Source organism: Hypomesus nipponensis, chromosome 28 (genome assembly GCF_054491055.1).
Source record: "Hypomesus nipponensis isolate SF chromosome 28, ASM5449105v1, whole genome shotgun sequence".
NCBI lineage: Eukaryota > Metazoa > Chordata > Actinopteri > Osmeriformes > Osmeridae > Hypomesus > Hypomesus nipponensis.
In genome coordinates, this window is record NC_140388.1 from 7,205,228 (window position 1) to 7,228,554 (window position 23,327).

The 23,327-nt window shown below is 49.1% G+C and overlaps 2 protein-coding genes across 5 annotated transcripts; one reads left to right on the forward strand and one right to left on the reverse strand.

Moving 5' to 3' along the window:
* Nucleotides 1-129: 129 nt before the first annotated feature.
* On the forward strand, nt 130-10,243 carry vdac3 (voltage-dependent anion channel 3). Of its 2 annotated transcripts, XM_084694583.1 has the most exons (10): nt 130-227; nt 3,439-3,587; nt 5,584-5,655; nt 6,012-6,061; nt 7,135-7,287; nt 7,433-7,485; nt 7,702-7,929; nt 8,293-8,443; nt 8,746-8,803; nt 9,000-10,243. In XM_084694583.1, the coding sequence occupies exons 2-10, from the start codon at nt 3,443-3,445 to the stop codon at nt 9,089-9,091; spliced, it is 1,002 nt and encodes a 333-aa protein (XP_084550709.1). In that variant the 5' UTR covers nt 130-227; nt 3,439-3,442; the 3' UTR covers nt 9,092-10,243. The 2 variants fall into 2 exon arrangements, with proteins under 2 accessions (XP_084550709.1, XP_084550710.1); XM_084694584.1 differs by lacking the exon at nt 3,439-3,587 and having other exon boundaries at nt 136-227.
* On the reverse strand, nt 10,244-22,494 carry ikbkb (inhibitor of nuclear factor kappa B kinase subunit beta). Of its 3 annotated transcripts, none has more exons than XM_084694578.1 (22): nt 22,285-22,493; nt 21,591-21,858; nt 20,556-20,650; nt 18,273-18,393; nt 18,050-18,119; nt 17,357-17,445; nt 16,969-17,058; nt 16,649-16,773; nt 16,031-16,138; nt 15,546-15,675; nt 15,131-15,325; nt 14,900-15,014; nt 14,356-14,479; nt 13,997-14,148; nt 13,608-13,669; nt 13,349-13,452; nt 13,004-13,053; nt 12,533-12,632; nt 12,276-12,423; nt 11,995-12,092; nt 11,319-11,431; nt 10,244-10,842 (listed from the first exon to the last, which is right to left on the reverse strand). In XM_084694578.1, exons 2-22 carry the CDS (start codon nt 21,687-21,689, stop codon nt 10,622-10,624), a joined length of 2,409 nt encoding a protein of 802 aa, XP_084550704.1. In that variant the 5' UTR covers nt 21,690-21,858; nt 22,285-22,493; the 3' UTR covers nt 10,244-10,621. The 3 variants fall into 3 exon arrangements, with proteins under 3 accessions (XP_084550704.1, XP_084550706.1, XP_084550705.1); XM_084694580.1 differs by having other exon boundaries at nt 10,638-10,842; nt 11,338-11,431; nt 22,285-22,494; XM_084694579.1 differs by having other exon boundaries at nt 10,638-10,845; nt 11,338-11,431; nt 22,285-22,494.
* Between the last annotated feature and the right edge of the window lie 833 nt (nt 22,495-23,327).

The following is a 23,327-nucleotide window of genomic DNA, read 5'->3' on the forward strand; positions in this document are numbered from 1 at the left end:
ATAGCAAATAACAAACATTCCCCCAAAAAAGGAAACTTCTGTTTGTTTCAACGGTTTGTTTATGCCTTGCCTCTTTCCTCAATGACAATTATGCAACGGCCCCGCCCTCACTGTGGATTGAATGCGCCTGCTCAGTCCGTCCGCCCCTCGCTGCTTTCTCCTTCACTGTGCCCTATTGCGCGATACACAGCGTTCTGAAACTGTGCGCATCGTTCAACTATTACAAGGTAGGAGAAATTGACGTGTACAGTGCATTCGTTCCTTCGCTAAGTGTCTAGACTGTTTATGTATTTAATGGTGTTGTATTTGTGTCTTTGTGATTTTTTTGAGTTATTGCGGGAGGGGAAACATGTAAAATTCGGGGGAGGGGGGGCGAGTCCGCAATGTTCCAGGGCTGCATTGGCTTTACAGGCCTTTCAAGCAAACTACTAATGTCAGCGCGAAATAATACGCTTCTATTTGTATTTTCTTATAATACAACTACTCGTATGCCATTAAGTAAACCACTGTTAGTTTAAAAGTGAATGCTAGAGGGTAGGTCGAATGTTAAACGGACAAAAAAAGCCTTATGCATTGAAGAATGAACAATGGAGTTCTGACCATCTGTCTATCCCAAAGGACAATATCGTGCTGTAAATTATATGGGTAGTTGTTTTAGCGAGTGTTGTTAGGGGATAAAAAATGGCCTAGCCTACTACTACAGTCTCCGTCCCGGGGACAATGACAAGCAGGTTCATCCTCTTCTGTGGGACAGCTCTTTGCGCACGCACACGGTGGTTTGCATGAAATGACCATGAATATTCCAGTTTTCAATTGCTACTGCCGTCCCGTTATTGGCAACCCACCACTAAGACGTTCAGTAACAGAGAGTGGAGCGGAGTCCAGTGGATGGCGATTAAATGAAAGTGAAAATGGAACGACTGTATGTGGAAAAGTCATAAAATGTAACCTATAGTAGGCTACCAACGTTAGGCCTGCCTTCTCCTGAGAAGTAATGGTATCTGTCGCTATCCAAAGTCCTGAAAGCATAATCTCAAAAAGCCCACGTCGATAAAGACCCTGAACCAACCGCTGTCTCCATGTTTTAGCGCCAACAGCTGCAGAATAAGAGATAGGGGATTTTACCTACGATCTAACCCAAGTTTCAAGGTCAACTTTCTTGTTTATTTGTAAGAAGTAGACTACAAGCACAGGAACAGTCCTTCTTGATCCGTTTACATGCTCCATAGGAGTCTAACCTAAATTATATATGGTTCTAGTAGCCTAGGCCTACTATGTGAGCTATTATTATCACACAAAAAAACAAGTGATAAAAAACAAGTCACACAAAAACAATAATCCTCTAAAGCATTTATCAAAATAGTAGTCCATGTAATTCAACCTTACCGTAAAGTGCAGTGACTTGTATTGTGCCACTCATGGTAGATGATTTAGACAATGGGTTTACCAGTGATATTGAAATATCTCTAAAACTGTTCTCTTGGATGACACGAGGGTCTGGTAGCATTATTACAAGTACTATATGAAAGTAGACCTCAAAGGAAAACAGGTTCTGGTCGGGTCTGGTGTGGCCAATAGGAATGTCATGTTGAGTAGGTCATGATACATGAACAATATCACCCAGGCCTGTGGGTCACATCCAGGCTATAAATTCAGTAGGTGTAACATGACTGCTGTCGTCCTTATCTCACACACACACATTCCTCATCCTACATGTCAAACATGGGGTTGCCAGTGGGGCACTCAGCTTGGCAAACTGGTGAAGATAGGATATAGAGTCTGGGGAGTGTACAATATAATCTGGTGAGTGTAGGATATAGAGTCTGGTGAGTGTACAATATAATATGGTGAGTGTAGGATATTGAGTCTGGTGAGTGTAGGATATAGAGTCTGGTGAGTGTAGTAAGATATAGAGTGTAGGATATAGTCTGGTGTGTGTAGGATATAGAGTCTGCTGAGTAGTGTAGGATATAGAGTGTAGGATATAGAGTCTGCTGAGTAGTGTAGGATATAGTCTGGTGTGTGTAGGATATAGTCTGGTGAGTGTAGTAGGATGTAGAGTCTGGTGAGTGTAGGATATAGAGTCTGGTGAGTGTAGGATATATAGTCTGGTGAGTGTAGTAGGATATAGAGTCTGGTGAGTGAATTATAAAGAGACAGGATGACACTGTGTGACAAAGCAGTTCACCAGACCTAGGCTGAATACCTGCGGGTAATTGGTGGTGTCGTTTTGAACGCTTTTGCAAATTCTGTCTCTTTTTTTCTTCTTCTTTGCTCAGACGATCCTTGTGGTCGTCTTGTGGTTTGGAAGCTCAGCAGGGCCGCCACATTGCTGTTAATGTCACCAGGTGTTTTCCGGTCTTGTGGCTGGTGATTCATGGTGTCAATATGACCCCCAGGAGCTCAGCGAACATGTGCTCCTCTCAGGGGTGCAGAAGGAAAGGAAGGCGTAGAGTGTGTATGTGTGTGTGTTTGTGTGTGTGTGTATGAGAGAGAGAGAGAGAGAGAGAGAGGGAGAGAGAGGTGTGGTTTGTGTGAAAGTGGGAGGGGTGGGTGTTTAGGGGGTGGAGGTCAGAGTTATAGGAAAGGTGCTGAATGGTTGAAAGGGCAAAGCGACCATTTTGAAAACCGCACGGTCACATGAGTGGCAGTGTCAGGTTCACCCCGGCTGAATATAGAACAGGGGTTAGGGGAGCTGAGGAAAAGAGGGGAGCAAGGTATTGGGGGAGAGGGGGAATGAAGGGGGGCAACAAGGGACAAGGTAAGGAGGGAGGGAGGCGAGAAAGGGCAAATGTGTGTGTGTGCGTGCTTGTAGGGGTTGGTCAACTGAGAGACAGGCTGGCAATCAAGCTAGGTCAGCAGACTTCCCCTAGAATCAGTCTCTCAGAAACACACTGAAGTTGCAGGAAGACATGAGAGAAAGCCGTTGTGTGCGTGTATATGTGTGTGTGTGTGGGTGTGTGGTTTACAGCCCAGTAGTCTCTGCAGTCCCACACACGTGTGGCCTATAGATCACGCGTCGCCAAACCCCTCCCTCTGTCAGTGCCGGTTCAGTTCAGAGGTGCAGAACACAAACCGCATGGCCTGTGACTGCATTAGCAGCTCTTCTCATTCCTTACATCATGGTATCTCTTTAACATCATTAAAGGGACCTGTGTTTGTGACGCTCGATGAGGGCCGAGTGAGTCTGGGCTAGTAACACAGCTGTTGACCCACTGATGTCAATTACAGAGGTTCATTTGTGCTGTATCTGGGTGTCATTTGCACGTAAGCCAAGCTGACCCCTTTTCCTAGGTTCTGAGAGAAAGCCAGCGATTATGACCTAACAAAGAGGTGCTGGTGACACACAAAGGTCTCCCGTTGTTTGTGAGAACAGTACGAGAATGCATGCCAACGATGTGCTTTCCTTCCTTGCAACGTTCCCCCTCCGTCACCAAGAGTCATGTCAGAGACAGCAGAGGAGCAGGTAGCGGCAGTGGTGAGCGTGGTGAGCGCGGCGCTGGCGGAGGAGGTCACAGTAGAGGTCAAGCAGGCAGAGAGCAAAGGCAGCTGTGGGGCCTGTGAGCAGCACACACCCAAGGGACCTGGTGAGTGGCGGCGGGGGAGAGCGAGAGGTGGTGGGTTGGGGAGGGGAGAGAGAGAGAGAGGGCGGGGGGAATGTCTTGTCATCAGGGTCCCTAGACTATGGTCCCTACGTTGAGCTTTGATCCCACAGCTCTAGATAACGTCTTCTCCAACCCCTCCTCCCCCTCCTCCTATACCTACTCTCTCCTCTCTTATATTTCCTTTACGGTCTGTTGTTAGTTACGGGTGTGGTTGGTGATAGCTTTGAGGTGGAACTTTACTTCCGACTGACTGAGGTGGTGAAGGAGAGGAGACAAGGAGAGCAAGAAAGGTGATTTTACAGACGAGTTGAGATGAAGCCCCCTGCGGAAGGACACGCCCCACTATGGCAATGTCACCTTGATACACAGAACATGCCCTCACTCACACACACGCGGGGCCCTGATGACGAGTAGCCTTGTGCATAGTGCGGTGAAGTGTGTGGTGGTGAGAACTGCTGAGTGGCCAAATGTGGCCAGTCTCACTCAATATTCTGTGGTGTGGACTCGTATCAGGGTGGGTACTACTGCAACCATGCAAGACCCCTCCACCGCATACTAACACATGCTAACACTGCAGGGTGCATGTGTCAAGCAGATGACAAACTTAACACTTAACTGCTAAATAACTAACTAACCAACCGCCCCAGTCAATCAGCTGACAAGCCTGCGTCTGGGAACAGATTTGGTGGACATGTATGTAAGTAGGTATGTATTTAGCAGATGCTTTCATCCAAATCAACATTGTTCTTGATGTGCAGTCAAATGCTCTACCACTGAGCTATACCCATCCATCCGCATCAATGCCAAGCATACCTAGGTTAGGCTTCATGGGGATGTGCCCTTGTTGCACCTTATTACACAACCCTGATTATAATACCCAACCAAGGAGGACAAGTCGGGGCGTCTCTCTTTCTCAGGTTACCTGCGTACTAAGTCACCACAAGCCCTTCGATTTAAGTGGTTCTATAAAGAGGTTCTGTTAAGCGGTTCTAATGAAGTGCTTCTATGAAGAGAGTCAAACAATGGGATGCTTTGGCTGAAGGTTAGCTATTAGCCATGCAATGTACCGGGCCCATCCAATCCTAATATAACTCCACTAGCATTGGCTAGTATGTTGCCTGTCGAGGCTATGAGGGTCAACATTGTTGTAGTATTTAGTGAATACAGAACATCAGCCTCTTTACAGATAGGCAATCCCATTGGAGATTACAATGCTAGCTGCTGGCTAGAGGAATACTGCCAGAGAATCAGTGGGGTTAACGTGATTGGGGGTGGTGTGTATCACAGGTCCAGTGGTAGCCTAGCATAGCACCTACATGAAGCAGTGTAGTCTAGACTATTAGCAGGCACCCAGACAACCTATAATTAAATAACCTAGTCTAGCCCATCGTTGTTTAGTCGAGCAACCAGACTTAGCCTAGTTTAGCCTAGAACCCAGACCTAGCCTAGCATAGATCCTTAGTGTATCTTGCAGGACCTGATTGATCCACTATTCAGGAGGCTATACTATATCCATACTTCGTAGTATGGTAGTATGCTAGTACGGGGTATTGGGATGCACCGCTATTGTAGCCTACCTTAGCCTTGAATAGCTTCTATCAAAACAGGCCGGCTGACCATCAGTGCTTTCTCTTCACCAGCCGCGGGAAGGTGCTTGAAGTAAACAGCAGGTTGGCCAGTACATGTTAATCTGTTGATGCTCTGCTACTGTAGTTGGTAAACACTATGCCAGTTGGCACATGTTTTGCTACTGTGCTAGTGTTTCCCTTCTAGAGAACCATGCTGAAGCATATCTAGGTGCTTTGTGGACTTTTGTGTTTGTAGAGTAGCAACCTGTGTGTACTCATAGACTTGTGCTGTGTGGAGATATTGCTGTTTACAGTGCAGTGTGTGTGTGTGTTAGCCTCTGTGGCCCTGCTGTACTGTATGTTTGTGCATATGTGTAAGTGATAAACCTTTTACCTTTGTTTCTCCACAGTCAAAATGGCCGTCCCCCCCTCATACGCTGACCTGGGCAAATCTGCCAAAGACCTCTTCAGCAAGGGTTATGGTGAGTCACACGTGCGCTCACCAGTCTCTCTCTCTTACACCCACACAAACACGCACACACACAGTCCCCCGCATCTCCTTTTCTGGGGTAATTAAGAAAGAAGAGCACAGGACTCAGATGGTGACCTCCTGACCCCTGACTTCTGGAGCGCAGTCCCTAGGGGTCACAGGGTCTGCCTCTCAATAGTCCAAAATGCCTTCCCCCTTTTCTCTCCTTTTCCTCTGGTTCTCCACCGCGCACTACGTCCATACACACAGCTGAGGCCTGACGTTTGTCTTCCTTTCTCTCTCTCCTTCCCTCTCCCCCTTTCTTATTGGTTGTCTGTCCTGTCTTCCCCGCCCCTCTTTTTTTTCTAGGCTTCGGTGTCATCAAGCTGGACCTCAAGACCAAGGCCCAGAGTGGAGTTGTGAGTTTCCTTATTATCCCTTTGTCTCTCTTTTCCTTGTCCTCTTGTCTTTGTCTCTGTCTATCTCTATCTCTCTCTCTGTCTCTCTCTTCCTTTCTTCCTCTCTCTCTGTCTCTCTCTTCCTTTCTTCCTCTCTCTCTGTCTCTCTCTCTCTGTCTCTCTCTCTCTCTGTCTCTCTCTATCTCTCTCTGTCTCTCTCTGTCTCTCTCTCCTCTGTCTCACACAAATGTACTGTGTATTTATTTCTCACTGTGTGTGTGTGTGTGTGTGTGTGTGTGCGTCTAGGTTTGTAAGCCTTGTGTCTAGACCCCATGCCCCAGGGCTGTACAGTGTTGTCCAAATGGCTGACTCACAGTCTGGCTCTATGTGTGTATGTCTGTGTGTGGATCAGAGTGTCTGTGTGTCTCTCATTGTGTGTGTGTGTGCGCTTGTGTGTGTGAGTGACCGTGTCAACAGGGCACATCCCTGCCTCTGACCAGTGGCCTACAGAGCTCCCACAAGCTGTTGAGATCTAGACTTTAACTTGATAATACTTTAATAACATGAACGTACCAATGATTCCCTTCTGACTGGATGATCTATCACACCCCAGCATGTATCAGATCAACTTTGACACACGAGTGATGCTTCTTTTTTCAGGTGTGTGTGTGAGAGAGGGAGCGATTCTTATCTAACTGCCTCTCTTTCTCTCCTGTCTTTTTCCTGCTTCCTCTGTGGACTTCATTGTCAGATGGTAAGAGAATGTGTGTGTGTGTGTTGCAGGATAAGCTGTCCTGTGTGTGTGTGTGTGTGTGTGTGAGAGAGCTCTTCTCCCCAGTTTTCAACTTTGCAGCCACGTCCCAGCTGATAGACTACATCCCTCTTCTCCTAAAGCCATAATGTCATTACCTCCCCTCCACTGTCACCTCTCCATAACCCCTGTCACACTCTGGTGATGCCGCTGTCTTTTAACACACGTCGGCGTTCTCGTGTTCTGTCGATGTCCTGGGTTTGACGTCTCCTGCAGTGCTTTCTCGACAGTACGTCTGGTAATGCTCACTAACATCCCTCCCTCCCTCCTCTCCCTCTTTCAGGAGTTTGCCACCTCTGGCACCAGCAACACTGACACAGGGAAGGCCGGAGGCCACCTGGAGACCAAGTACAAGGTCAGCGATCTGGGCCTCAGCTTCAACCAGAAGTGGAACACAGACAACACCCTGACCACCGAGATCACTGTGGAAGACCAGGTGAGGACCCGACTCTTCTGGAAAGCAAGATGGCCGCCTGCCTGGTATAGGAGTGAATAGACAGTCAATTATTTATCTGCCACCCCCCGTAACCCCTTACACTCACTCACTGTCTTTCTCCTTCCCTCTCTCTCTTTCTCTCTAGCTGGCCAAGGGTTTGAAGGTGGCCCTGGACACCTCCTTCGTGCCCAACACTGGGTGAGCTGTCTCTCTGACTACATCCTGTGCACAGCAGGCCCAGAACAGACGGCATTAGCAAGACTTGGACAGACAGACACGCAGAGACACAGCCAGATAGGCTGCTTAGTGTGTTGGCGGATCTTGTGTTCAAGGGCGGACCCTCACGGCCAAACGTTCGTTCTTTCCTCCCATCCCCTCCCTCCCTCTTTCCATCCCTCCGTCTCCCCTTCGCAGGAAGAAGAGTGCCAAGCTGAAGACCGCCTACAAGCGGGACTTCATCAACATGGGCTGTGATCTGGACTTCGACATGGCGGGCCCCACCGTGCACGCCGCTGCCGTGCTCGGCTACGAGGGCTGGCTGGCCGGGTACCAGATGGCCTTCGACACGGCCAAGTCCAAACTGGCCAAGAACAACTTTGCGCTGGGTTACAAGGCGGGAGACTTCCAGCTTCACACCAACGTGTGAGTGGACTCACTGTGTCAGGTCGCTTCGCACTAAACACCTGAACATTTAGCGAAACGAGCAAGGACTCGATTTATCTGTGGGTGATGGGTGTAGCTCAGTGGTTAAAACGTTTGACGGCAGATTAAGATCAAGAGAATGCCGGTTCAAATCCCCCCTAATTGAGATGAAATTGTCTGCTAAATAAGTACATTATTATTACATGTAGTCATCGGCATGGACGAAACCACAGACGATCTTTAGTCATGAAAAGAGGATGTCGGAAAAAACGTCCTTACCGCCGTCTAGACACTCGGGCTCGAGCGCCGGGCAGTGGGGGTGACCGTGGAGCCCAGGTCCTCACCTGTGTCTCTGTGTTTCAGTAACGACGGAACCGAGTTCGGCGGCTCCATCTACCAGAAGGTGAATGAGCAGCTGGAGACGGGGGTGAACCTGGCCTGGACGGCGGGCAGCAACAACACCAGCTTCGGCATCGCGGCCAAGTACCAGCTGGACAAGGACGCTTCGCTGTCTGTGAGTCTGAGAGGCAGAGACGGGGGGGGGGGGGGGGGGGGAACCCATGCAGGAGAGAAATACCCCCCTTCGTCTTTCTTTGTCGGTATCTCAAGAGACACCAGCTTCTCTGTGTCTTTCTCTGCATGTGTGTGTCTCTGTCTCTTTCTCTCGCTCTCTCTCTCTCTCTCTCTCTCTATCTGGCTATATCTCCTTCCCGCCCTCTCTCCAGTCCCTTTAGCAGTTTAAGTCCACTCTTGGTTGGCTGTATCATCTGCCGCCACATGGCGTGACTGCTCATCTCTCTTTGTCTCCCCCTTCAGGCCAAAGTGAACAACGCCAGCCTGATTGGAGTTGGATACACACAGAGCCTGCGGCCAGGTAACCGACAGGGCCACACCTACCTGGAACACACCCGCATACAAACGCACCACACCCATCAACCTACAAACATAACACAGCTACCTGCCTACCGACATACCAACATAACACCCCCACTATCTATTCTCTCTCGCTTTCCCTCCTCTCTTTCCCTCCCTCTTCTCTCTTCCCCAACTCTCTTCCCGTCTCTCGGTAGGAGTGAAGCTCACCCTCTCAGCTCTGATCGACGGGAAGAACTTCAACGCCGGCGGACACAAGGTGGGCATGGGCTTCGAGCTGGAGGCATAAGGACGAAGGCACGAAGAGGAGGAGGAGGAGGAAGAGAAGAAAGAATAGAGCCTGGTTCCGACAAAACCTCAAAGTCCCTTGTCACACCTTGTCACATGTCCCCTCTGTGCGCACAGAAACACACGTACACCACCCCGTTTTTTGGCCTTAACCCCTTCACTCCCCCCGGGCACCCTCCACGTCTACAACCTGCAGTACTGTAATAAACAGACGGACTGTCAGCTACCCGAGTTGTTCTTTTTTTTTGTCTGGGTTCCATATGATGTACGGCAGATCTCTGTGCTCTCTCCGTAGCAACGCCCCTTTGTAAACGATCAAGTGCATAAAAAAAAATACATACCCCGACAACGAGGCCGAGCGAAACCCGCAGGGCTCCTCACCTCAGACGGAGAACCGATTTCCCCCGATTTGGACGTTACCTGGCAACCCCTCGTCGAGTGGCTCCGCCCACCATCTGCGTTCTCTTGGGAGTGAACGAGAGAGAGTCTCGGAGTTCCAATTCAGGAAGGGTCGCCAGGCAACGCCAGGTCAGGAGTAGGGCGGGAGGTGAGACGGAGTCGGGTGTCATGACAACGACTTGGTCCATGGTTCAAATAAGTGTTGTGGGAGAAAGGCTGAAGCACTCTTCTAGTACAAATCTGTTGAGATCATTTCATCTTTGCCTGAGATCATGTGTTATATAATCGTTTGATTCTTCAACACTACAGAGATTAATAGTAGGCTTTTGATTTTTGCTGTGTTTGTTGTAGCTGCTGTGGAAGCACATCAGAACAGTAATGTTGTCAAACGTCGTAGAGATATGTTCTCCAGAACAGGAGTTCCGGACTACGTACAGAGGGTATTTATTATCTGTTTAACTGATATTAGTAAACTGCAATACGAGTGGATGGCAAATCCAGAGTGCTTAGTAGTAACTCATTGATTGGTTGAAATTTGTGACCCTCAAACATCTCCATCGTGAGTCGGTTTCCATGGTTATGCATTGTGGGAGGGGCTTGTAGCAGTTGATTGTTCCTCTTTTTCATCTTATCTATCCAGTCAATCGTTTGTTTCATTTGGTGTCTGTGCTGTGCTTGAAATGAGGAAAGTTACGGATAGTTCAAACCTCAAACTGACTTTTAAGGAATTCATGGAATAAAGAATGTGAAACAGTTTTGTGTATGCATATTATGTTTTACTCAGTTTGAACAAAGTTTCCAATTTCAAACTTGACAGGAATAATTTTTTTCAACACCAATACATCAGATTGTAAAATTGTATTCATAATAAATACATTTTGGTAAAAAAAACAACAAAAACAACAAGATTCTCAGGGCTGTAAGAAAAGTATACTGTCTTGCCAGTCCACACACTATGCACACACACACACACAATACTAAAACAATAACACTGTTATTTACAACAGCAACATTTTCTCCTGGAAAAACCAAGGTACTTGGTAAATGTCAAAATGTTTCTAGAAACTTTGAAACAAATGGAGAAGGAATGAAATAAACTCAAATGTTTTTACGCTACGATGTGTCCCAAAAGCTAGAACACGTGCCGCCATCCACAATCCCGATGATGCTCATCCTGACCACTAGAGGGCAGGGTGGGTGCAGGTTGAAGCACTGCAGGGCGCAGGTGGTTTACAAAAACAGGAGCTGTGCGGGACTCTGGTTGACACGGCCTGGCAGACTGACCTGGCAGTGGACTCAGGAGAGGTCGCTGGAGAGATCCTGCTCTCCACTCAGCCAGGACCAGTCTCTGAGCTTCTAGCGGAGAGAGAGGGAGAGACAGGAAGAGGGAGAGCGGGAGAGAAACAGTGGGGGAGAGGGAGAGACAGGGAGGTTATATTTGAGTGATTTTGTGAGGCCTACGTTAGGTGTTAGGTCGCATGTGTGTGTGTGTGTGTGTGTAGGTGTTAGGTTGTGTGTGTGTGTGTGCGGAGTCAGGTGGCTGAGCAGTTAGGGAATCGGGCTAGTAATCCGAAAATTGCCAGTTCCCGTCTGTGCCAAATGACGTTGTGTCCTTGGGCAAGGCACTTCACCCTACTTGCCTCGGGGGAATGTCCCTCTACTTACTACTACTCACTCTTTTGACCGTTTAATGAATACATGTAAATGTGTGTGTGTAGGTGTTACGTTGTGTGGTTGTTTGTGTGTGTAGGTGTTAGGGTGTGTGTGTAGGTCTTACGTTGTGTGTGTGTGTGTGTGTGTAGGTGTTAGGGTGTGTGTGTAGGTCTTACGTTGTGTGTGTGTGTGTACCTGCATGTCGTTCTCGGCCTCCTGAGTGGTCTCTCTCAGCAGACTCTGGAGTCTGCTCTCAAACGTCCTGCTCTCCTCCATCAGAGACTCGTCCCTGAAACATTCACATGCGTCATCCACACAGCTACATCCACAACAGCTACATCCACAACAGCTACATCCACACAGCTAAAGCTAAATCCACACAGCTACATCCACACAGCTACATCCACAACACCTACATCCACAACAGCTACATCCACAACAGCTACATCCACACAGCTACATCCACAACACCTACATCCACAACAGCTACATCCACACAGCTACATCCACACAGCTACATCCACACAGCTACATCCACACAGCTACATCCACACAGCTACATCCACACAGCTACATCCACAACAGCTACATCCACACAGCTACATCCACACAGCTACATCCACACAGCTACATCCACACAGCTACATCCACACAGCTACATCCACACAGCTACATCCACACAGCTACATCCACACAGCTACATCCACACAGCTACATCCACACAGCTACATCCACACAGCTACATCCACAACAGCTACGTCCATTCTCAACTCCACCTGTGTGTGTTTCTGTGTGTGCTTCTGTGTGTGTTTCTGTGTGTGTTTCTGTTTGTGTGTGTGTGTGTGTACTCACAGGTGCTGTAGGCTGTGTCTGGGGCTCAGTAGAGGGGGGACCGAGGAGTGGTTGAGTGCCCCATCTGGACTGCCACTGACAGGGCTGCGTACCTTACTCTGCAGGGGGTGGGGAGGAGAAGGGTCCGGATGACATTAACCATGCTCTTCCTCAGCCTGCGGATGTGTGTCTGTGTGTGTGTTTGCGCGCGAGCGCGTGTATGTGTCTACGGGCGGGCGTGTCTGTACGCGCGTGGGCACGTGTGCGCGTACGGACTTGCGTGTGTCCCAGCGTCCACTCACACAGGCCACTTTGAGAAGGTTCCAGAGCTCCCTCTGCCGTTTCTCCTGCAGGTTCATGAGGACCTGCTCGCTCTCCACCATGCTCTGCACCACGCCCTCCACCCGCGGCAGCATCTCCATCGCTCGCTGCCGGCACGTCACCGTCTTACTGCACACACACACACGCATAGTTACACACAGGGATGCACATACACACAGATACACACACACACAGGGATGGGCCCAGCTATTCAGAGAAGCGTGGACTGTGGGCCGACCTCAGGTGTGTGTAGAAGTCTCGTAGCTTCTTCTCGTAGAACTGGACAGCCTGCACCACCAGGCGAACCACCTCCTGACTGTCCCCAGGGGCTCTCTGGTCTGGGGGACAGAGAGAGAGAGGGATGGGAGAGAGATGGAGGGGGGGGGGACAGAGAGAGAGAGGGATGGGAGAGAGATGGAGGGGGGGACAGAGAGAGAGAGGGATGGGAGAGAGATGGAGGGGGGGGGGACAGAGAGAGGGATGGGAGAGAGATGGAGGGGGGACAGAGAGAGAGAGGGATGGGAGAGAGATGGAGGGGGGACAGAGAGAGAGGGATGGGAGAGAGATGGAGGGGGGAGAGAGAGAGATAGAGAAGTGGAGGGAGGTCGATCGAAGGAAAGATGTAGGGTAAAGGATGTGACGGCCTCAGTACGATGGCACGGTCGATGGAAAGGGAAACGTTTTTTTTAAGGAGGAGGTGAAGTCTGACCTTTGGGCTTCTCTCTCAGCTTACGAACCAGCTCCATCGCTTTGCCTTCACTGAGAAAGAGACAGGGAGAGCGAGAGACAAAGAGAGGATGAGAAAGAAAGGGAGAGAGAGAGAGGGAGGGAGGGACAGAGATGAGAGAAAGCAGTTATGATGTGTGAGAAAGCAGTCTGTGGTGTGTTTGTGGTGGTGGTGGTCCTCATCACAGGTGTCTCTGCGTTGCTCATTACATCACTTCCTGCCTCTCCAGGGATCAACCCCAAGTCACGTGACCCACACGCGTGACCGACAACCTCTCACAATCACCGCTTTCACCACCTTCAGCCAATAGGAATGGGCTTTACTCACAGTGTGTCCAGGGCCTCTCCACTCCTCCAGGGCTGTCTCTGGAGGTCCACGATATCGGTCTGCAGCATCATCATCTCCTCCTCCAGCTTACTCACACTCTCCGCCTGACACACAAACACATGCACACGCATGCATACACACACACGTTTAAAACGGATTGAGAACATTTAGAATGCCGTCTATAAGCGCGCACACACACTCACACACACACACACACACACACACGTGAGCGGGGACAGAGGGATGTCTCCAGTCCTACCTGGCCACAGCTGACCGCTGTCTGCTCCATGTCTCTCCACACAGCAAGCAGCTTCTCTGAGGCTGAGGACAGCATCATCATCATTATCATCATCATCATCATCATCATCATCGACCTGCACACCCCCAGCCTCCACCTACATCAGTATCTATACCTGGGATCCAGTAATCTATGTCTGGGATCTACTACCTATGCCTGGGATCCAGTACCTATGCATGTGATCTACTACCTATGCCTGGGATCCAGTACCTATGCATGTGATCCACTACCTATGCCTGGGGTCCAGTACCTATTCCTGGGATCCAGTACCTATGCCTGGGATCCAGTACCTATGCCTGGGATCCACTACCTATGCCTGGGATCCAGTACCTATGCCTGGGATCCACTACCTATGCCTGTGGTCCTCTGCTCCTGGTACTTGTCCATGTCGATGTGCAGGCTGGTGGTGAAGAAGTCCAGCTTGGCGGTCAGTCTCTGGTGCATGGACACCATCTCTATCTTCTGCTTGGACAGAGAGGAGTTGTGCCTCAGCAAACTCATGCTGCAACAGAGAGACACACCCCGCACGACCGTCTGTGAAATAGTGTGTGTGTGTGACAGGGAGACGGTGTGTGGGAGAGAGCGGGAGAATGTGAGTGAGAGAGAGAGAGAGTGTGTGTGTGTGAGAAATATATAGAGAGAAATAGCGAGCGCGCGCGCGTGTGTGTATGATCGCGAGCGTGTGTGTGTGTGTGTGTGTGAGTCTTACATGGCCACCTTCTGGCCCTGTTGCAGCCGCTGCCAGTCCTCCTTCAGGGAGCGGATGGAGTGCCACGCCTGCCCTGACGTCCTCCTCTGAGGGCTGTAGGACAGCACCTGCTTAGGGTCCCTCTCTACAGAAAGAGAGAGAGACAGAGACAGAGAGAGAGGGGGGAAGGGGGGGACGGAGGGGGGGCAAGGGGTGTAGAAAAAGTCACAGACAAATGGATTGAAGGGAGAGAGAGAGAGAGAGAGAGAGAGAGAGAGAGAGAGAGAGAGAGAGAGAGAGAGAGAGAGAGAGAGAGAGAGAGAGAGAGAGAGAGAGAGAGAGAGAGAGAGAGAGAGAGAGAGAGAGAGAGAGAGAGAGAGAGAGAGAGAGAGAGAGAGAGGGAGGGAGGGAGGGAGGGGGTGTAGAAAGTCACAGAAACATGGAGAATGGGAGAGTGAGAGAGAGGAAGGGTTGAAAGTCAGACAAACGGATAATGGGAGAGGGAGGCTGAAAGAGTGAGTGTGTGAGAGTGCGGGAGCGGGTGAGTGTGTGTGTGGGAACTCACGGACAAAGCGTATGTTCTCGGGGAGGGTGCGTGGGTTGAATGGAGGATCGTAGCTGCATGAAGAACGATCAAACAGGAAGACCAGGGGCAGGTCGGCACGACGACCATCTACTTCCTGATACACACACACACGTCAAATATGAACGCTAGTCGGGCGGCCCCACTAGCATTAAAAAACAGACCTTGTGTGTGTGTGTGTGTGTGTGTGTGAGAGTGCCGATGGTCTATTACAGTATAGTCCACGGCACACTGCACGGCCTTCCCGCTAGGCTCCAGGGCTAGTCCCGCCTCCAGCAGGAGCTCCTGGTTGGCTGGAGGGATGTCGGTGTCACTCGCGATTCGCTGCTGTAGGTCTGCGACGCTCTCACTGGCTGAGACTGGGTACACGAGCATCTTAGCAGAGACCATGTTCAACACATGAACGAGCTGGAGAGAGACAGAGAGAGAGAGAGAGACAGAGAGAGAGAGAGACAGAGAGAGAGAGACATAGAGAGAGAGACAGAGAGAGAGAGAGACAGAGAGAGAGAGACATAGAGAGAGAGACAGAGAGAGGGAGAGTGTGGTGTGAGTGTGTTTATATGTGTGTGTATAGACGTATAGTGTGTGTGTAGACGTGTAGGTGTACACGTGTGTGGTGTGTGTGTACCTTCAGCTCAAGTATGGCTTCCAGCTGAGAGAAGCAGTTGCTGGGCGTGGCGTCAGGGTCCTTGCCCCTCTCCTGGGGGGACCACCTCAACATGAGCTGCAGCCACTTCTCCAGACGCTCCAGCAGCAGGCTGGGACACACACACACACCTGCTGAGGTTATCGGGCTGGGGCAGGTGTGTGTGTGTGTACCTGTTGAGGTTGTTGGGCTGGGGCAGGGGTGTGTGTGTAGCTGTTGAGGTTGCTGGGCTTGGGCAGGTGTGTGTGTGTAGCTGTTGAGGTTGTTGGGCTGGGGCAGGTGTGTGTGTGTGTACCTGTTGAGGTTGTTGGGCTGGGGCAGGTGTGTGTGTGTGTAGCTGCTAAGGATATTGGGCTGGGGCAGGTGTGTGTGTGTGTGTGTGTAGCTGCTGAGGATATTGGGCTGGGGCAGGTGTGTGTGGCTGCTGAGGTTATTGGGCTGGGGCAGGTGTGTGTGTGTGTGTGTACCTGTTAAGGTTGTTGGGCTGGGGCAGGTGTGAAGAGAAGCGAACTTCTCCTGCTAGATCTTCATAGATGTGGATGTCATCATCATTCTTCTGCTTCAGCTTGTTATAGCTGGGGGGGGGGGGGAGGAAAATGAAGAGAATGTCAGTGTGGGACCTGCCAGACACACACACACGCACACACACACACACACACACGCACACACACACGCACACACACGCCACAAGCGAGGTGTTGATGGCTCCTCCCACAGGTCCATCTTGGCAGACAGAGCCCAGGTTTCCAGGCATTCTTCATTATTCTCACAAAATGTTATAGTTTCATAGCGTGCTGAAATACAATGTTGTAATAATAATAATAATAAGGATGTGGAGAGCGGCCTATCTATCACAGCATCGCCGCACCCCCCACTCAGCAGGGTTAGAAAAGCACGTCCGAGTTCAACAGAGGACATCACTGACTTACGTTATGATTGGATGTCATCTGAATGCGTGCGTGGGTTTCGGTTAGGGTCAGGAGGGGGTGTGTCTCTCTGCATGTGTGAGTGTGTGTGAGTGAGTGTTTCTGTACGTGTTTGAGTGTGTGTGTGTGTGTGTGTGTGTGTGTGTGTGTGAGTAATACCAGCGCACGGGGGTCCATGTTGGCAGGAAGGGGCGGAACCCTGTGATGCACTCAAACACCACGGTCCCAAAGCTCCAGTAATCCACCGTCACCGTGTACTTCTGCCTCTCTATGAGCTCAGGAGCCTGGGAGAGGGGGGGGGGGGATGAGGGGTTAAGCAAGAGAAACAGACCTGCTCTTATCAGTTTGAATCCCGGCACTAGAAGTCATCGGGGCCCACTATCTATGACCTATGACTAATTACCGAACGAGGTCAAAAACGGAACAGATACCACACAACACACACCCCACAGACCGACACACACGCGTGCACGACGTACCAGGTACTGCAGTGTGCCCACGAAGGACATACATAGGCTGTTCTGGTCCAGTTCCTTGGCGTAGCCCAGGTCTATGATCTTATTAATCAACTGAAAGAGGTGGAGGGGGAGGGGGGTCAGAGAGAAAGAGGACCTCTCGTAATACATCTTTTATGACGGTGAATCTCATTTTGATGAACACAATAGAACAGGGTGTTCTGGTTTATTTAATATGTCTGGCCAGCATTATGTAACGACACGCTGCTGAGAGCTGAAGGGGACGTGAGGTTAGACAGGCAGGAGAGACTAGGTCTGGTGAGGTGAGACAGGAGAGACTAGGTCTGGTGAAACGAGACAGGCGGGTGAGACTAGGTATGGTGGGGTGAGACAGGCAGGAAGGAGGAGATACCCTCTTCTCTCCCTGCTGCAGGACGATGTTCTCAGGCTTCAGGTCTCGGTGAATGATCCTCCTCTTGTGAAGGTAGGTCAGAGCAGAGGCTGGAGAGAGGGACAGAGAGAGAGACAGAGAGAGAGAGAGAGAGAGAGAGAGAGAGAGAGAGAGAGAGAGAGAGAGAGAGAGACAGAGACAGAGACAGAGAGGTAGTTAATATGTCATGTTCTGAGGTGACTTTGAGAGCATCTCTCCATAGAGGGACCTCCAGTGAGATCAGGCGTGCTCTCTGTGGCTGGATCATGCTTCCTACCCTGTGTGTGTGTCTGTGTATGTGTGACTAAGGGGCGATGGTTTAGGTCATGGATGATGTCACTAGAAAGTCACAGTGAGTGACCATCCGGGAAGTTAACCACACTGCCAGTGTAGCCTGTGTGAATTGGTGAAACTCACTCCTCAAGTATCTAAACAGGCCACCCGCGTCAATGAATAGCTTTTCTTTAGTGTAGCTGGTAGTGGTCACACTTGGAAAGTCAGCGGTGGCGCGTTCGATACTTAGTGAGGGATGAACACGTTCCGGAAAACTCTGACAGAACTTGCAAGACCACGTCTGTTGCATACACAGACACAACGCACGACTCGTGTCTGTACTAACAACCGCTACACCAGCACAAACACACATACATACACTTAGCCTTGTTAAATACTCACATATATCCTTAAGCAGGATCAGGACAGAACCCTCACGCATTCCACAGCAGTTCTCCAACAGGTTCAGGTACTGCAGGCACACAAGCACACACTCAGCATTACACACACACACACCAAACCACACACACAACCAGAACCCCATACACACTCATTCTCTCTCTCTCTCTCTCTCTCTCTCACATACACACTCCCTCACTCACACACACACAGCAGTCCCGGCTACCTTGCGCAGGTCCCCCCCCTGGCAGTACTCCATGGACAGCAGGGGCAGGTCGTTGACCCCCAGTGCCCTCTGGAGACCCTCGGGAACCTCCCTGGCTGCTACCACGTTCACATGGTCCAGTCTGGGGGGGGGGGAGAGAGAGAGAGAGAGAGAGAGAGAGAGAGAGAGAGAGAGAGAGAGAGACCGACAGACAGAGAGAGAGAGAGAAAGAGAGAGAGAGAGAGAGAGAGAGAGAGAGAGAGAGAGAGAGAGAGAGAGAGAGAGAGAGAGAGAGAGAGAGAGAGAGGGAGGATAGACATTGAGAAATGAGAGAGGACATAAAAGAGAGAGGGGATAGAGAGAGGAGAGAGGGGATAGAGATGGAGAGAGAGTGGAGAAGTAAAGGCAGTGGTCGTTAATACACATGGCTCGGTCAAACTATCGTCCCATCTGTACGGTTCTCTGTGGTTCTCTGATCTAACAATTACACAGTTTAATGATTAAATAATTACAGCCCAACAATTCAATATCAAAATAAAAGCTTTACAAGGGATCTTTCCTTATAAGAAACCATGTGTCATTCCTCTGTCAGAATCACACTTCAGAAATACCTCATCAACAACATATTTATATAAGTCCTCGACAGACACCATAAAACGATCGTACATCTACCCACCCTTTATTCTGTTTTTCTGTTGTTAACAAAACAATACGACCCCTCTCCATTTCTCTTCACTACTCCCTCTCTCTCTCTCTCTCTCTCCTCTTTTTCTCTATCTCTCCTGCCCGCTGTCCTGGCATAACAGAGTAACAACCTGTTTTCCATGGTCACAAACAGTTCCAACACACTCCAATAAAAACCAGAGTGTCACTAAACACCTACCTAGTGATCCTTCATAGAACCGAGACCAACTAACACCAACACCTGCCATAACCAGTCAGCATCAGTATGGAAGTGTGTGTCCGTGAGTGTGAGAGTGTGGCTGTTTGTGTGTGTGTCTGTGTGTGTATGTGTGTGGATATGTGAATGTGTGTTTGTGTGAATACACACTGATTATAAGCTCCAGCATAGAGACAATACTGGAAACATAAGCCTGATTAAAAATCTTAAACCTATAATAATGAAATGAATGTTTGTGTTATTAAAATCAGCATGTGTGTGTGTGTATGTGTGTGTGTGTACCTACATGTTCAATTGCACTACTAAGTTTGTCCTACTATGCAGAGCTGCGATACTAAGTGCTGTGCATTTCTGTACGTGTGTGTGTGTGTGTGTGTGTGTGTGCGCAAGTGTGTGTGTGCAAGTGTGTGTGTATGGGGCGGGTGCGTGTGCACGTGGGTCCGGCCCTGTGGCTTTTCCACTAGCAATGTGTGGGAGCAGGCCACGGTTGAGGTGGAGACCATGTCTGTCTGACAACAACACACTTGTTAAAAACCGTGACCCGAAAGCACACGAGCACGCACGCACACACGAGTGCATACGGCACTCAAAAGAAAACAAAGACATTAGCATGTCGACCCGAGCCGACCTCCTGAAACCACAACAACAACACTAGATGAACCCAAACCAGGGGCTCCGGAATGGAGCCGAGGTTCTCTGCCCTTTACAGAACGACCAACCCACGCTCTGGAGAAACTCGAATGTCCTTTAAACGTGTTGTGGTCAGCTTTATGACAAGTGGGGTCGAAATGTTGTATTCGAGGCTATTTCGAGGAACAGATTTTGGGGAACAGATTTAGGATGTCTCTAGCTGTCATGGAATTTTCCACCCTGCTAGGAGGCGTCAGGACATGTTGACGGGTCCACAAATGGCAGACTCGGGCTCTCTGCCCGGCTAACCGTGGCTGGGTAATGTATCTCCCAGCCCAGACGTTAGGGAGACCAGAGGCCCAGGATGTTCCAGAAAGAGACCAGAGAGAGACCGGGGACACACCAAAGAGAACACAGAGAGACCAGGGAGAGCCCAAAGGGACCAGGGAGACCATCCGGAAAACCAGACAGAAAACAGAGAGGACCAGAAAGACCAGGGAGAGACCTAAGACAGACCAGAAACATACCAGTCAGGACCGGGTAAGACAAGAGAGAGACCTGTCAGGACCAGAGAGAGACCAGTGCAGGATCTGTCTGTTAGGGTGTGGACCAGACAGGAGCCAGAGACAGGGGCTTTTACCAGCTGTGTGACAGGAAGCTGTAGGTGGCACCTAGAAGGTGGCCGCGTTTGACAATCCCTCACAAACATTCTTATACTAACACATACACACACACACCCTGTCTCTCTCTCTCACAAACACACACACACTCACCTTTTCATGATCTGGATCTCCATACACCAGCGCTCTCTATTTCTCTCACTCAGCTCCTGACGACATTGCTTGATGGCGATCTGCTCCTCCGTGTCCTACACACACACACACACACATACAAAGGTTTAAGATTAAGGTCTGAGTCACCAATTACTTCATTCATCTGTGACCTGTACACTTCTGAGAAACTATGTGCATGACCAACACTGCCATGCCCCCCTCACCAATCCTTCAACCCAAAGGACCACTTTACCTTCTCGATTACACATGACATCATCAATAAATCAGGAAAACACAGCAACGGATGCCATCACCACTGATACTCAGGAAGTTGCCATTGAAACAGGATGTGAAATCATCACAATGGTGGGAGTGGCAGCAGTTCTCCAACCCTATTTCACTTCCATCACTTCCCGCATCGCTTGCTCTTCCTCTGAATCCGGCTGGCGGTGGGTGGGGCTGAAAGTTATCTATAGTGACCGGACGATGATGATGCCCGTGTGACATTTCCCGCCGAGAAAGCGAGTGAAGGAGAGCCAAAGTGACAGAGAGAGAGAAGAGTGGGGCAGAAATAAATACAAAATGGAGGGAAAGAAAGGAGGGAAGGAAGCTCATGGAGTCATCGTCCCCTACCCTGAACACAAGCCTGGGGCATCTCACCCAACCTATTAGTGACACAGAGACGGTGCTTGTGTTACTTGGGTATCGTTTCATTCAACTTCCCCAGCCCATTTGAACAGGCTAATGGAGAGGAGAGGCAGTAGAACATTCTATTCCTTTCAACCGCCCAGATGACGTCACCTGAGGATGAAACAACCTCTTTGTGCCTCAGAAGAAAGAGTTATAATGCACATAGAGAAGGGGGGGGGGGGATCGAAAAAGAGAGAGAACAAGAGAGAAAGAAAAACTGAAAAAATAGAATGAAAGAGATAGAGAGGGACAGAAAAAGACTGATTGAGAGGGCGACCTGTTGAGGAGGAGGCCTGAAAGAGAAGAAAAGTAAAGACGCATTCTAGATGCATCTACACTGTTTACCTTGTTCACCCATAACGTCACGTTTCCAAATCCTCCATTCCCCAGGCATTCCTTCAGCTCCCATAGACCGCAGGTCTGGATCTGCTGCACTCGGTTCATGGTTCTTTCACAGTTCAAAACCTTGTCCAAAACCTCTGGTCCAATCCTTGATGGATCGTTCACAGGTCTTACTGTCCACTGGTGCTGATATCTTCCCCAGTCATTAGCGACTTAATAGCTTTTGGTATGTTAGCTTGTCACATACCAATCACATACTCGTGCACAGGACCTGCACGTCAATACAAAATAACTCATTAAAGGTAGGCCTATGCTTCACAGGTAAAAGCTCTAATATTTAGCATGTGTATTTTTTTTGTTTTTGATTTTAAACAACCGTGTAATATGCTAGTTAGGAATGTGGGCTACATTATATGTGTGGGTATGTATACGTTTGCGTGACCAGATACAAAATAGCTGACATTTTAGCACAACAAAATACACTGGCAATGTTGTTTCCTACCCTGTCAGGCCTCTGTCGGACTAAACCAAGTTATGCAAACTTTTAAGATAATTCGAAAACTATGATGCTGTATTAAGAAATAATAAAACCCGGCTCATGTTGTCTCTAATCGCTCTGGAATGTGACCTTAAATCCTCTGCCATAACACAACTGCGCGCTTACAAAACACCTTTCGTACAGTGGGGAAAGTCTTACCTTGGTACTTTGACCGTCACAAGTTAACACAAACTTTTACTTTGTGAAGCCAGACTACTTAAACTCGTTTAAAAGGCAATTGATCAATGTCCATAAATACGACTTTCTTTGTTTCATTTTCGGGGACCATGTAGGCCTACTGTAACTGGCGAAAAAACACTTCCTGATTCTCATGTTTCCTTTGAACCTACAAGCAGTTCAGTCCATAAACCATCAGTCCGCCTCTGCGATGCGTTGGCCAATTGAGACGAGAGAACATAGTTGCATGTGAATAACTGCTGTGAAGACAACTGAGTAGAAAATTACAATAAAAAAAACATCTATGGTGAACAGCAGGATTCGCTATCAAGTGAATCTTAACAGTTTTCTGATTTACCGTGTATGACTGTATTTAATTCCCTCAATCCCGATTGGTCACCGAGGTAGGCCACAGCTGGGATCTTATCCCTAGATCTCTAAACTCTAAATGTTTCATGCACTTTACCAAACAAGCTTGATTCATGAGGTTTTCCTGAGAAGTTAGTCTAATTTATTGTTTTATAAACACCTCGTGGTCATTCTGAGTTTTTCATCCACAAACTATTTCAAACAAGTTGCTGTAATTGCAGATGAGATTGATCAACTAACGATCTGTCTGCTTGCTCTTGCATTAGTTGCCGCAATGGATTGGATCATACAGAGATGATGAAACCCTTGCTTGACCCCACGTGGGGTCAAGCAAGGGTCAAGCAGGATGGGATATCCTGTTTAAGCCATACACTTACAAGAATCAGAACACTACTGTATCAGTCATTACATCTTTCTCAAGATCAAGTTTAATAAAAGTACGTCCTAAAATAGGCCTATGGTCCTAGCCATAGGTCCAGTTTGGCAGACAGATCCCAGATTTCCAGGTATTTGTCATTATTTTCACAAAATGTTATAGATTCATAGTGTGCTGAAATACAATGTTGTAATAATAATAAGGATGTGGAGAACGCCTATCAGGGCATTGGCGCATCTCCACTCAGCAGGGTTAGCAAAGCAGGTCATAGTTCAACAGA